The 13,198-nt window shown below is 43.9% G+C and overlaps 1 protein-coding gene across 1 annotated transcript; it reads right to left on the bottom strand.

Moving 5' to 3' along the window:
* Positions 1-327: 327 nt before the first annotated feature.
* On the bottom strand, positions 328-11,655 carry LOC110501893 (neurexophilin-2). The gene is made up of 4 exons (XM_021579749.2): positions 11,349-11,655; positions 10,960-11,115; positions 10,560-10,699; positions 328-2,352 (listed from the first exon to the last, which is right to left on the bottom strand). The coding sequence occupies exons 3-4, from the start codon at positions 10,602-10,604 to the stop codon at positions 1,555-1,557; spliced, it is 843 nt and encodes a 280-aa protein (XP_021435424.1). The 5' UTR covers positions 10,605-10,699; positions 10,960-11,115; positions 11,349-11,655; the 3' UTR covers positions 328-1,554.
* Positions 11,656-13,198: the final 1,543 nt, after the last annotated feature.

Here is a 13,198-nt window from a genome sequence, read left to right as displayed (position 1 = left end):
AATGGCTTAAGGACAACAAAGTCAAGGTATTGGAGTGGCCGTCAATCCTATAGAAAATTTGTGGGCAGAACTTAGAGTGTGTGCGAGCAAGGAGGTCTTACAAACCTGACTCAGGTCAAAATTCACCCGACTTAGTGCGGGAAGCTTGTGGAAGGATATCCGAAACGTTTGACCCAAGTTAAACAATTTAAAGGCAATGCTATCAAAAACTAATTGAGTGTCTGTAAACTTCTGACCTACTGGAATGTGATGAAATAAATGAAAGCTGAAATAAATCACTCTAATATTATTCTGACATTTCACATTCTTAAAATAAAGTGGTGATCCTAACTGACCTAAGACGGGGAATTTTTACTAGGAGTAAATGTCAGGAATTGTGAAAAACTGAGTTTGGCTAAGGTGTATGTAAATTTCAACTGTATATGTGATTAAAATGTGATTTGAGAAGTGATTTGACATTGACATTGTTGTACAGATCTGCAGGGTGTCATGTAGTAGTGAGAGTCTATGGTCTACCCCATTACCACACACCTGGACTGTTCTAATGGACTGGGATTTACTAAGAACACATTGTGGGGATGAGGAGGAGGAACAGAAGGATTGGCTTGGCCAATCGAACCAGGGTTGGTCATATTGTGGTCAAACTAACAGAACGGTCGGCTAGGGTTGGTCATATTGTGGATAAACTAACAGAACGGTCCGATAGGGTTGGTCATATTGTGGTCAAACTAACAGAATGGTCGACCAGGGTTGGTCATATTGTGGTCAAACTAACAGAATGGTCGACCAGGGTTGGCCATATTGTGGTCAAACTAACAGAACGGTCGGCCAGGGTTGGTCATATTGTGGTCAAACTAACAGAACGTTCGGCCAGGGTTGGTCATATTGTATTAAAACTAAGAGAATGGTAGGCCATATTGTGGTCAAACTAACAGAACGGTTGGCCCCAACGGTCAACCGGAACAGAAGCAGGGTTGGTTATAAACTTTTTCTTTTCAAAAGTCAAACAGGGTTGGTCATACTTGGTCAAACTAACAGGTACATGCTACAGACGGGATCAGCCAGTGGAGGAGTAGGGAGTGTCATTATGGTAGTTGTAGTCCGGCAGACCTTCAGCCAGTGGAGGAGTAGGGAGTGTCATTATGGTAGTTGTAGTCCGGCAGACCTTCAGCCAGTGGAGGAGTAGGGAGTGTCATTATGGTAGTTGTAGTCCGGCAGACCTTCAGCCAGTGAGGAGTAGGGAGTGTCATTATGGTAGTTGTAGTCCGGCAGACCTTCAGCCAGTGGAGGAGTAGGGAGTGTCATTATGGTAGTTGTAGTCCGGCAGACCTTCAGCCAGTGGAAGAGTAGGGAGTGTCATTATGGTAGCTGTAGTCCAGGGCAGACCTTCAGCCAGTGGAAGAGTAGGGAGTGTCATTATGGTAGCTGTAGTCTCGCAGACCTTCAGCCAGTAGAGGAGTAGGGAGTGTCATTATGGTAGTTGTAGTCCGGGCAGACCTTCAGCCAGTGGAGGAGTAGGGAGTGTCCTTATGGTAGTTGTAGTCCGGCAGACCTTCAGCCAGTGGAAGAGTAGGGAGTGTCACTATGGTAGTTGTAGTCCGGGCAGACCTTCTGCGCCAGTTTGTAGTCCACACTGTAGAAGGCGATGTAGATGCAGATGACTTTAAAGGGCTTAGAGCAGAGCCAGGAAACGTGGCTCTGTGTCTGTTCCTGGTAACACACCTTGGAGGAGTCGAAGCTGCACAGAGCCGTCTTCTTGTTGCGGTCGGTCTTCTCATACTCGATACGACAGTTGAAAGCTTTAGAGTCTTTGGTCTCCAGTGTGGAATGCTGAGATATCTCAAAATCCACCACTTTAGACGGCGGCACCAGACTCACCGACACGTTCCCCAGGCCAGTGGAGTTATGGCGGAAGTAAACACTGAACGTTCCGTTACCGTGGTCCACGATCTTCCCGGTGATCAGCAGGTTGAGTTTGACAGTCTTAATGTTGGAATGGAAGTCTCCCCAGCCAAACATCTTCTTAAACTTGCCTGTCTTGATGATGGGTCGTCGCTTGGTTCTTGCCTGGCTGGCCTGAACATCTGTCTGGTTGGATAACCAATCCCAGAAGTCCTCCATGCTCTCTAGGTATGTCATCTCCCTGATGGGGTTGCGTTTAAGGCTGGGGGTCCCGACGGACCCGGGGGCTCCAGGGACCCCCCTAGCGAACAGCCTCAGGGGCTTGAGAACTCTGGGATTGGCCCCGGCTCCGCTGGGGGAGAACTCCTCCTCATGGTCCCCCTCCCCCCACTCTATCAGCTCTGTCTCTGCTGCTGTTTGGAACTGCTGTTTGGCTTTCCTGCACCACACCTACAGAGAAACAAAGAAAAAGACACACAGAGGGAAAGGTTAGAGGACATGAACTCTGCCATATTATTCCAGATAGCATAGTAACTGGATGCATACAGATGTAGGATCTTAATTTGATCACTCTTTTGTTGCTGAGAATTTTCCTGAAGAGCAGGAAATGCAAACGTAGTGTATTTTAGTTTTTAAAAAGATTCAAAAGTTTATATCCTTAAAAAATACAGGAAATCCAATTTTTAACTCCACTGCCCCTTTAATCAAGCAGCTGACCTATTACGTGAAACTTTAGTTCTGAGCGTCAGTATCATCAAGATGGTGCCGACAGAGAGGGCTGCCTCGCTTCTAATCCTTAGGAAACTTTGCAGTATTTCATTTTTTAGAACTTATTTCTTACATTGTTAGCCCAGAAAATCTTAAGTGTTTTTATATACAGCCGGGAAGAACTATTGGATATCAGCAGCACGACCAGGAATACGACTTTCCCGAAGCGTATCCTTTGTCCGAACCACCCAGGGCATTTGAACTGATTCCAGAGGCTGACCCAAAACAACATTGCCAGGGAGAAGAGGAAGACAGAGCGGTCTTCTGGTCAGACTTCAGAGGCTTGTACACCACCCACCGCTTCCGAGTATATTACTCACTAATGTCCAGTCTCTAGATAACAAGGTCGATGAAATGAGGGCAAGGGTTGCTTTCCAGAGAGACATCAGGGGTTGTAACATACTCTGTTTCACGGAAACATGGCTCTCTCGGTATGTATATGCTGTTGGAGTCTGTACAGCCACCTAGATTCTTTGTGCATCGCGCCGACAGGAATAAACATCTCTCTGGGAAGAAGAAGGGCAGGGGTATATGTTTCATGATTAACGACTCGTGGTGTAATTGTAACAACATACAGGAACTCAAGTCCCTCTGTTCACCTGACCAAGAATTCCTCACAATCAAAATCCGACCGTATTATCTTCCAAGAAAATTATCTTCGGTTATTGTCACAGCCATGTATATCCCCCCTCAAGCTGATACCACGATGGCCCTCAAGGAACTTCACTGGACTTTATGCAAACTGGAAACCATATATCCTGAGGCTGCATTTATTGTAGCTGGGGATTTTAACAAGGCAAATTTGAGAACAAGGATACTGAAATTCTATCAACATATCAACTGTAGCACTCGCGCTGGAAAAATACTGGATCACTGCTACTCTAACTTCCTCAATGCATACAAGGTCCTCCCCACCCTCCTTTCGGCATATCTGAACACGACTCCATTTTGCTCCTACCTTCCTATAGGCAGAAACTCAAACAGGAAGTAGCCGTGCTAAGGACTATTCAACTTTGGTCTGACCAATCGGAATCCACGGTTCAAGGTTGTTTTGATCAAGCGGACTGGGATATGTTCCGGGTTGCCTCAGAGAATAATATTGATGTAAATCAAATCAAAATCAAATAAAAGATCAAATCAAATCAAATGTATTTGTCACATACACATGGTTAGCAGATGTTAATGCAAGTGTAGCGAAATGCTTGTGCTTCTAGTTCCGACAATGCAGTAATAACCAATGAGTAATCTAACTAACAATTCCAAAACTACCACCTTATACACACAAGTGTAAAGGGATAAAGAATATGTACATAAAGACATATGAATGAGTGATGGTACAGAGCGGCATAGGCAAGATGCAGTAGATGGTATCAAGTACAGTATATACATATGAGATGAGTAATGTAGGGTATGTAAACAAAGTGGCATAGTTTAAAGTGGCTAGTGATACATGTGTTACATAAAGATGCAGTAGATGATATAGAGTACAGTATATACGTATACATATGAGTTGAATAATGTAGGGTATGTAAACATTATATTAAGTAGCATTGTTTAAAGTGGCTAGTGATATATTTTACATCAATTCCCATTATTAAAGTGGCTGGAGTTGAGTCAGTGTGTTGGCAGCAGCCACTCAATGTTAGTGGTGGCTGTTTAACAGTCTGATGGCCTTGAGATAGAAGCTGTTTTTCAGTCTCTCGGTCCCAGCTTTGATGCACCTGTACTGACCTCGCCTTCTGGATGATAGCGGGGTGAACAGGCAGTGGCTCGGGTGGTTGTTGTCCTTGATGATCTTTATGGCCTTCCTGTGACATCGGGTGGTGTAGGTGTCCTGGAGGGCAGGTAGTTTGCCCCCGGTGATGCGTTGTGCAGACCTCACTACCCTCTGGAGAGCCTTACGGTTGTGGGCGGAGCAGTTGCCGTACCAGGCGGTGATACAGCCCGACAGGATGCTCTCGATTGTGCATCTGTAGAAGCTTTTGGTGACAAGCCAAATTTCTTCAGCCTCCTGAGGTTGAAGAGGCACTGCTGCGCCTTCTTCACAATGCTGTCTGTGTGGGTGGACGATGCTGTCTGTGATGTGTACACAGAGGAACTTAAAACTTACTACCCTCTCCACTACTGTCCCATCGATGTGGATAGGGGGGTGTTCCCTCTGCTGTTTCCTGAAGTCCACAATCATCTCCTTAGTTTTGTTGACGTTGAGTGTGAGGTTATTTTCCTGACACCACACTCAGAGGGCCCTCACCTCCTCTCTGTAGGCCGTCTCGTCGTTGTTGGTAATCAAGCCTACCACTGTAGTGTCGTCGCAAACTTGATGATTGAGTTGGAGGCGTGCGTGGCCATGCAGTCGTGGGTGAACAGGGAGTACAGGAGAGGGCTCAGAACGCACCCTTGTGGGGCCCCAGTGTTGAGGATCAGCGGGGTGGAGATGTTGTTACCTACCCTCACCACCTGGGGGCGGCCCGTCAGGAAGTCCAGTACCCAGTTGCACAGGTCTGTTCAATGCTGGTCCGACCAATCTGATTCCAAAGCTCCAAGACTGCTTCCATCACGTGGACTGGGATATGTTGCGTCAAACAACAACATTGACGAATACGCTGATTCGTTGAGTGAGTTTATAAGGAAGTGTATAGGAGATGTTGTCACTACTGTGACCATTAAAAGGAACACCAGCCACGTCACCGACACCAACATCTTGCTTCCAGACAAACTAAACACCTCGCCCGCTTTGAGGAAAATACAGTTCCACCGATGCAGCCCGCTACCAAGGACTGTGGGCTCTCCTTCTCCGTGGCCGACGTGAGTAAGACATTTAAACATGTTAACCCTCACAAGGCTGCTGGCCCAGATGGCATCCCCAGCCGCGTCCTCAGAGCATGCACAGAACAGCTGGCTGAAGTGTTTACGGACATGTTCAATCTCTCCCTATCCAAGTCTACTGTCCCCATATGCTTCAGTATGGCCACCATTGTTCCTGTACCCAAGAATGCAAAGGTAACTGAACTAAATGACTATCGCCCCGTAGCACTCACATCATGAAGTGCTTTGAGACTAGTCAAGGATCATATCACCTCCACCTTACCTATCAGTTTGATGTTCCTCTGCGTATACATTACTAACAAACTGAAATGGTCCACCCACACAGACTGTGGTGAAGAAGGCTCAACAGCACCTCTTCAACCTCAGGAGGTGGAAGAAATGTGGCTTGTCACCTAAAAACCCTTACAAACGTTTACAGATGCACAATTGAGAACATCCTGTCGGGCTGTATCACCACCTGGTACGGCAACTGCACCGCCCTCAACCTCAAGGCTCTCCAAAGGGTGGTGCGGTCTGCACAACGCTACTTACCTGCCCTCCAGGACACCTACAGCACCCAATGTCACAGGAAGGCCAAAAAGATCATCAAGGACAACAACCACCCGAGCCACTGCCTGTTCACCCCGCTACCAGAAGGCGAGGTCAGTACAGGTGCATCCAACCCGGTGATCGAGAGACTGAAAAACAGCTTCTATCTCAAGGCCATTAGACTGTTAGACAGCCATCACTAACATAGAGACGCTGCTGCCTACATACAGACTTGAAATCATTGGCCACTTTAATGAATTGATCACTAGTCACTTTAATAATGCCACTTTAATAATGGTTGCATATCTTGCATTACTCATCTCATATGTATATACTGTATTTTATACCATCTTGCCTATGCCTCATTATTCATCCATATATTTATATATTCTTATTCCATTCCTTTACTTAGATTTGTGTGTATTAGGTAGTTGTTGTGGAATTGTTAGATGACTTGTTAGATATTGCTGCACTGTCGAAACTAGAAGCACAAGCATTTCGCTACACTTGCAATAACATCTGCTAACCGTGTGTATGTGACCAATACATTTTGATTCAATTTGATTTGAGAGCGCTCAGGACCTCAGGCTGGGACGAAGATTCCCCTTCCAACAGGATAACAACCCGAAGCACACAGCCAGACAACGCAGGAGTGGCTTCGGGACAATTCTTTGAATGTCTTTGAGTGGCCTAGCCAGATCCAGATCAAACATCTTTGGAGAAGCCTGAAAACTGAAAATAGCTGTGCAGCAATGCTCCCCATCCAACCTGACAGAGCTTGAGAGGATCTGCAGAGAAGAATGGGAAGAACTCCCCAAATACAGGTGTGCCATGCTTGTAGCATCATACCCAAGAAGACTCCAGGCTTAAATATCTGCCAAAGGTGCTTTAACAAAGTACTGAGTAAAGGATCTGAATTCTTATGAAAATGTGATTTCATTTTTTTTTATATACATTTGCAAAAATTTCAAAAAATCTGTTTTTGCTTTGTCATTATGGGTGTAGATTGATGAGGGAAACGTTTGTTTTTTTAATCAATTTTAGAATAAGGCTGTAACGTAATAAAATGTGGAAAAAGTCAAGGGGTCCGAATACTTTCTGAATGCACTGTACATATGTATATTGAGAAGAGTGTGGGGCCTAGGGTTGAGCCTTGGTGTACTCCCTTGGTGACAGGCAGTAGCTGAGATAGCAGATGTTCGGACTTTAAACATTGCACTCTTTGAGAGGGGTAGTTTGCAAACCAGGCCAAAGGTCCCTCAGAGACACCAATACTCCTTAGCCGGCCCACAAGAATGAAATGGTGTACTGTATCAGAAGCTTTGGCCAAGTCAATAAAAATAGCAGCACAACATTGCTTAGAATCAAGGGCAATGGTGACATCATTAAGGACCTTTAAGGTTGCAGTGATACATCCATAACCTGAGCAGAAACCAGATTGCATACCAGAGAGAATACTATAGACATCAAGAAAGCCAGTCAGCTGATTATTGGCAAGTTTTTCCAACACTTTTGATAAACAGGGAAAAATAGAAATAGGCCTATGACAATTAGGATCAGCTTGATCTCCCCTTTAAATAAAGGACGAACCGTGGCTGCCTTCCAAGCAATGGGAACCTCCCCAGAAAGGAGAGATCGGTTAAAAGGTTGGAGATAGGCTTGGCGATGATATGGGCAACCTTAAAGAAGGAAGGGTTTAAACCATCTGACCCAGATATTTTGGAGAGGGTCAAGTTTCAGGAGCTCCTTAATCACCTCATACTCAGTGACTGCCTGCAGGGAGAATCTTTGTAGCAGTGCACAGGAAAAAGAGAGAGAAGCATCAGGGACAGTCGCATTAGAATGGGTGCGAGATGAGGAAATGTTGGATAGGCAAGGAGGCATGGAATCCTGACTTAATGAAGTGGTGATTAAAGAGCTCAGCCATGTGCTTCTTGTCAGTAACAACCACATCATCAACTTCTAGGGACATGGGCAGCTGTGAGGAGGAGGATTTATTCTCCAGGTCTTTCAACGTTATCCAGAACTTCTTGGGGTTAGACCCACAGAGAGAGAACTGCTCCTTAAAGTAACTAACTTTAGCCTTCTGGATAGCCTGAGTGCACGTATTTCTCATTTGCCTGAACGAGAGCCAGTCAGACTGAGTATGCGTGTGCCGAGCCTTTCGCGAAATGCAATTCTTGAGGTGGAGTAACTCTGCAAGATCACGGTCGAACCAGGGGCTGAACCTGTTTTTAATTCTCATTTTATTCATGGGGGTGTGTTAACAATACCACTGAAAATATAAAAAAAAGAAGGTCCAAGCGTCTTCGACAGAGGGGATCAAGGTGATTCTATACCATTTTATAGAGGCCAGTTCATGAGGGAAGGCTGGCTCAGTAAAGTTTTTTAGCAAGCGTCTATGACAATTCAGGACAGGTCGTTTCACTGAGCAGCCATTACGAACACAGGCTGTAAAAACAGTGATCAAGGTCATTCCAGAAAACACCAGACTGATACCTGTTAGGATTGTTTGTGAGGATAACATCAAGAAGAGTAGCCTTTTCTGGGTGTTAAAAATATACCTTGTGGGATTGGTAATAATCTGAGAACGATGTATGGTGTCCCATTGCTTTAGGACTTGGTTAGGAAAGCAAAGGCTAGCTTTTTTAAACAGACATTTGCATCCTGTAGCACAAACTCCAAAACGTTCTGGGACACTGCTAAGTCCATGGAGAATAAGAGCTCCTCCTCCCAGCTGCCCACTCCACTGAGGCTCGGTAACACTGTCACCACCGATAATCGAGAATTTCAATAAGCATTTTTCTACGGCTGGCCATGCTTTCCACCTGGCTACCCCTACCCCGGTCAACAGCTCTGCACCCCCCACATCAACTTGCCCAAGCCTCCCCATTTCTCCTTCACCCAAATCCAGATAGCGGATGTTCTTAAAGAGCGGCAAAATCTGGACCCCTATAAATCAGCCGGGCTAGACAATCTGGACCCTCTCTTTCTAAAATGATTCCCGCAATTGTTGCAACCCCTATTACGAGCATGTTCAACCTCGCTTTCGTATCGTCTGAGATTCCCAAAGATTGGAAAGCTGCTGCCGTCATCCCCCTCTTCAAAGGGGGAGACACTCCAGACCCAAACTGTTGCATGGATTCAAAATGGTAGGTGATCTGTTTGTTAACTTGGCTTTCGAAGACCTTAGAAAGGCAGGGTCGGATAGATATAGGTCTGTAACAGTTATATAGCATGTTATATAGCATGTTAATGTAGACCATGCCTGTCCCCATAGCTCTGCTATATATGTTCATGTAGACCGTGCCTGTCCCCATAGCTCTGCTATATATGTTCATGTGGACCATGCCTGTCCCCATAGCTCTGCGATATATGTTCATGTGGACCATGCCTGTCCCCATAGCTCTGCTATATATGTTCATGTAGACTATGCCTGTTCCCATAGCTCTGCTATATATGTTCATGTGGACCATGCCTGTCCCCATAGGTCTGCTATGTGAAATTCAACTTTATCGATACAGATTAATTCCAACCATTTATAAATAATGACAGTTATAATTGTAATTGTATTAAATATACTTCTACTGTATAGCCTATACTCATCCTGAATGTGTTATTTCTCTATAGCACAGTCACAGTGGCGCCAGTCTTTATTTATCTATAGCACAGTCACAGTGGGGCCAGTCTTTATTTCTCTATAGCACAGTCACAGTGGGGCCAGTCTTTATTTCTCTATAGCACAGTCACAGTGGCGCCAGTCTTTATTTATCTATAGCACAGTTACAGTGGGGCCAGTCTTTATTTCTCTATAGCACAGTCACAGTGTGGCTAGTCTTTATTTCTCTATAGCACAGTCACAGTGGGGCCAGTCTTTATTTCTCTATAGCACAGTCACAGTGGGGCCAGTCTTTATTTCTCTATAGCACAGTCACAGTGGGGCCAGTCTTTATTTCTCTATAGCACAGTCACAGTGTGGCCAGTCTTTATTTCTCTATAGCACAGTCACAGTGGCGCCAGTCTTTATTTCTCTATAGCACAGTCACAGTGTGGCCAGTCTTTATTTCTCTATAGCACAGTCACAGTGTGGCCAGTCTTTATTTCTCTATAGCACAGTCACAGTGGGGCCAGTCTTTATTCCTCTATAGCACAGTCACAGTGGGGCCAGTCTTTATTTCTCTATAGCACAGTCACAGTGGGGGCAGTCTTTATTTTTCTATATGAATACATTGAATAGAGACTTTTTTATTTTGGAGGTGGTGTGTAAAAACATTGTCAAGTATGCTTTAAAATAATGTACTGATTTGAAACTTAACTCCTATTTAATGTCACCTGCATGAACATATTTTTTATGTATTTGCCATGTCTTGCAAAGTGTTTTGACAGTTGATTTATTTAGCAGATAAATCATACTAATCAGATCCTAAACTATCTTTGAAAAGATTGCATTAAATTAACAAAATAATGTAATTTGTGACTGTAGGCTATTCCTCATACCCGAGAAAAAACAGTTTAGTTTATATTAAAGAACTCACATGATATAGGAGGAAAATGAACAGGAATGATCTTGGTGTTTTCATGGTTGTTCTCTGCTCTCAGACTTTATTTAGGATGAATGGCCATGGAATCCCCTTCGGAATGTTTTGGGAAAAGAGGATGCCATTGCTGCCATCAGCTGTGGAGGATACACAGACAAACACTTTGTAGATATAGAATCATAATATCATTAAACCACATGGCATTTCATATGTATCCCGGCATTACTGTCAATCATAACGTTCATGGTATAATAAGCACAAACACTAAAGTATTCTGAGTTTGAATGCTTATGCTTATAAATACATTTTGAGTAAAAATATGCTTGCAATATTTGTTGTAAACTGTGTATGAATAAGCTACATGCATTACTATAAAGACATTAAAATTGCACCTTACCTTTTTCTCAATGCAGTAGGCTAGGCTCTCTCCGTCAGTTCGGAACAGACAGTGAATCCATCCTCTCCATGCACTTCGGGCAAGCAGTCTCCTCAGTCACCACAGTGCTCAGACTTAACTGGGTTTATTGTTCTGAAGCAGAAACCTATTTTCTATCTGGGAAAAAACAGAGAATTCTGCCCAAATACATTTCCAGTGACTGTATTCAGTGTCTTGATTGAGACAAATCAGCCTTAAAGCCGATTTGCATCTGCTTAAAAGAAATATATGTATATATATATTTGCCCAAGCAGCAATGTCATAATGCCATTACACATTGTCTTGGTGAAATTATGTTTTTCAGCAGAGAACAACCCGGTGTTGCACTGAAGAACCTAGAACCTACTTACTACTGCAATCTGGAGTGCGCGGTTTGTGGATATGCTCTCCTCTGTAGTTGTCACAATGTACTATCTGCCCCATGTTCCGAGGTTCGCTCTGCTGTCTGAGTGCATGGAGAGAAAAAGGTCTCCCTTTGAAGTCTACCTAGGAGGAATTGAGCATGTAAGGAGCTAGATGTCATGGTTCTCAACTTCTGTTTAGGATCATATCAATTTCTTTAACCATTAACCCATTCAGTTGCTGCATGTATGGCTATTTACTTCTGTTTTCATATTTTTTTAACTAGGCAAGTCAGTTAAGCATTTTCACCTAAAATGACATAGCCACATCTAAATGCCTGTAGCTCAGGACCTAAAGCAAGGATATGCATTTTCTTGATACTATTTGAAAGGAAAAGCTTTGAAGTTTGTGGAAATGTGAATGGAATGTAGGAGAATATAACACATGAGATCTGGTAAAAGATAATACAAAGATAAAAAAATATATGTTTTTTTGTTTTTTTTGTACCGTCATGATGACACATTTGATTCAGATCACTAATAAAACTCCTGCCATATTCCAGAACCCCTGCCATATTCCAGAACTCCTGCCATATTCCAGAACTCATGACATATTCCAAATCCAGAAGTGGCCTATATGAGAACAATATCTCAACCACTTAAAGGTTTGTAACTGTTGTAACAGTTAGCCCGTCTGCCCATTATATTGTCGGTCCAGGCTATTTCAGATAACATCAGAATAGTTGGACCAACACATTACTGTGGCCAGTATGTTTTACATATTTACCTGATGTCTTTTGGAAGTCTGTCTCATGTCAGACACAATGATCTAAATAATAGTGAGGTCTTCGTTCAAACACACTATGATCTATGAACCACTGAGATATACTGTAGTTATGAATATACTGCATGATCAAACCAGATATTGGTGTGTCTTCTGCACCACCATGTGGTATAGTAAAGCAGTTGGTTTGTAGTATATCATTATACCATCCCACCAATAGATGGCGGAGTAGACTTGGCAGTGTCTGGTTTGGACTGCTGATAAGGAAACATGGGAGAAGAGGGGAATATTATGTAGATCCTTCATGTACCATCATGGAAAAAGGAAAGCGATAGAAAACTATAGTCAGATCTCCTGTGGATCTGTAAGGATGGAGTCTGTCAAGTTTGGGTGTTTTCAGGTTAAGGCTCAAATTAATCTAAACATTTTTTTTTCATAATATTCTCAGAGAATTTGTCTCTCACGAGCCAACCCTACCTTCCAACCACAGGGGAACAAGGACCATATAGACAATCCACTATCCAAACAAAGTTTGATAGAAAGTCATCTGTAGAGAATCTATCTGGACCATCCAGACTACCCAGACCACCAGGACCATCCAGACAACCCAGAACACCAGGACCACCCGGACCATCCAGACTACCCGGACCATCCAGACTACCCGGACCATCCAGGCTACCCGGACCATCCAGACTACACAGAACATACAGATAACTCCAGACCACCCAGACTACACAGACCATCCAGACTACCCAGACCATACAGATCACCCAGACCATACAGATCATCCAGACTACCCAAACCACCAAACCATCCAGACTACCCAAACAATCCAGACTATCCAGACTACCCAGACTACCCAGGCCATACAAATCAAATGTATTTATATGGCCCTTCTTACATCAGCTGATAAATCAAAGTGCTGTACAGATACCCGGCCTAAAACATCAAACAGCAAGCAATGCATGTGTAGAAGCACAATGGCTAGGAAAAACTGCCTAGAAAGGCCAAAACCTAGGAAGAAACTTAGAGAGGAACCAGGCTATGAGGGGTGGCCAGTCCTCCTCTGGCTGTG

This window comes from Oncorhynchus mykiss, chromosome 22 (genome assembly GCF_013265735.2).
Source record: "Oncorhynchus mykiss isolate Arlee chromosome 22, USDA_OmykA_1.1, whole genome shotgun sequence".
Classification (NCBI taxonomy): Eukaryota; Metazoa; Chordata; class Actinopteri; order Salmoniformes; family Salmonidae; genus Oncorhynchus; species Oncorhynchus mykiss.
Note: the sequence above shows the minus strand (reverse complement) of the source record. Positions and strands in the feature narration are given on the sequence as shown.

What these genes read in the sequence shown, in the direction of transcription:
- LOC110501893 (XM_021579749.2), bottom strand. Translation starts at nt 10,604, where the DNA reads ATGAAAACACCAAGATCATTCCTGTTCATTTTCCTCCTATATCAT. An exon ending in TCATTTTCCTCCTATATCAT is followed by an intron (nt 2,353 to 10,559) that starts GTGAGTTCTTTA and finishes GTTTCTCTGTAG; the next exon opens with GTGTGGTGCAGGAAAGCCAA.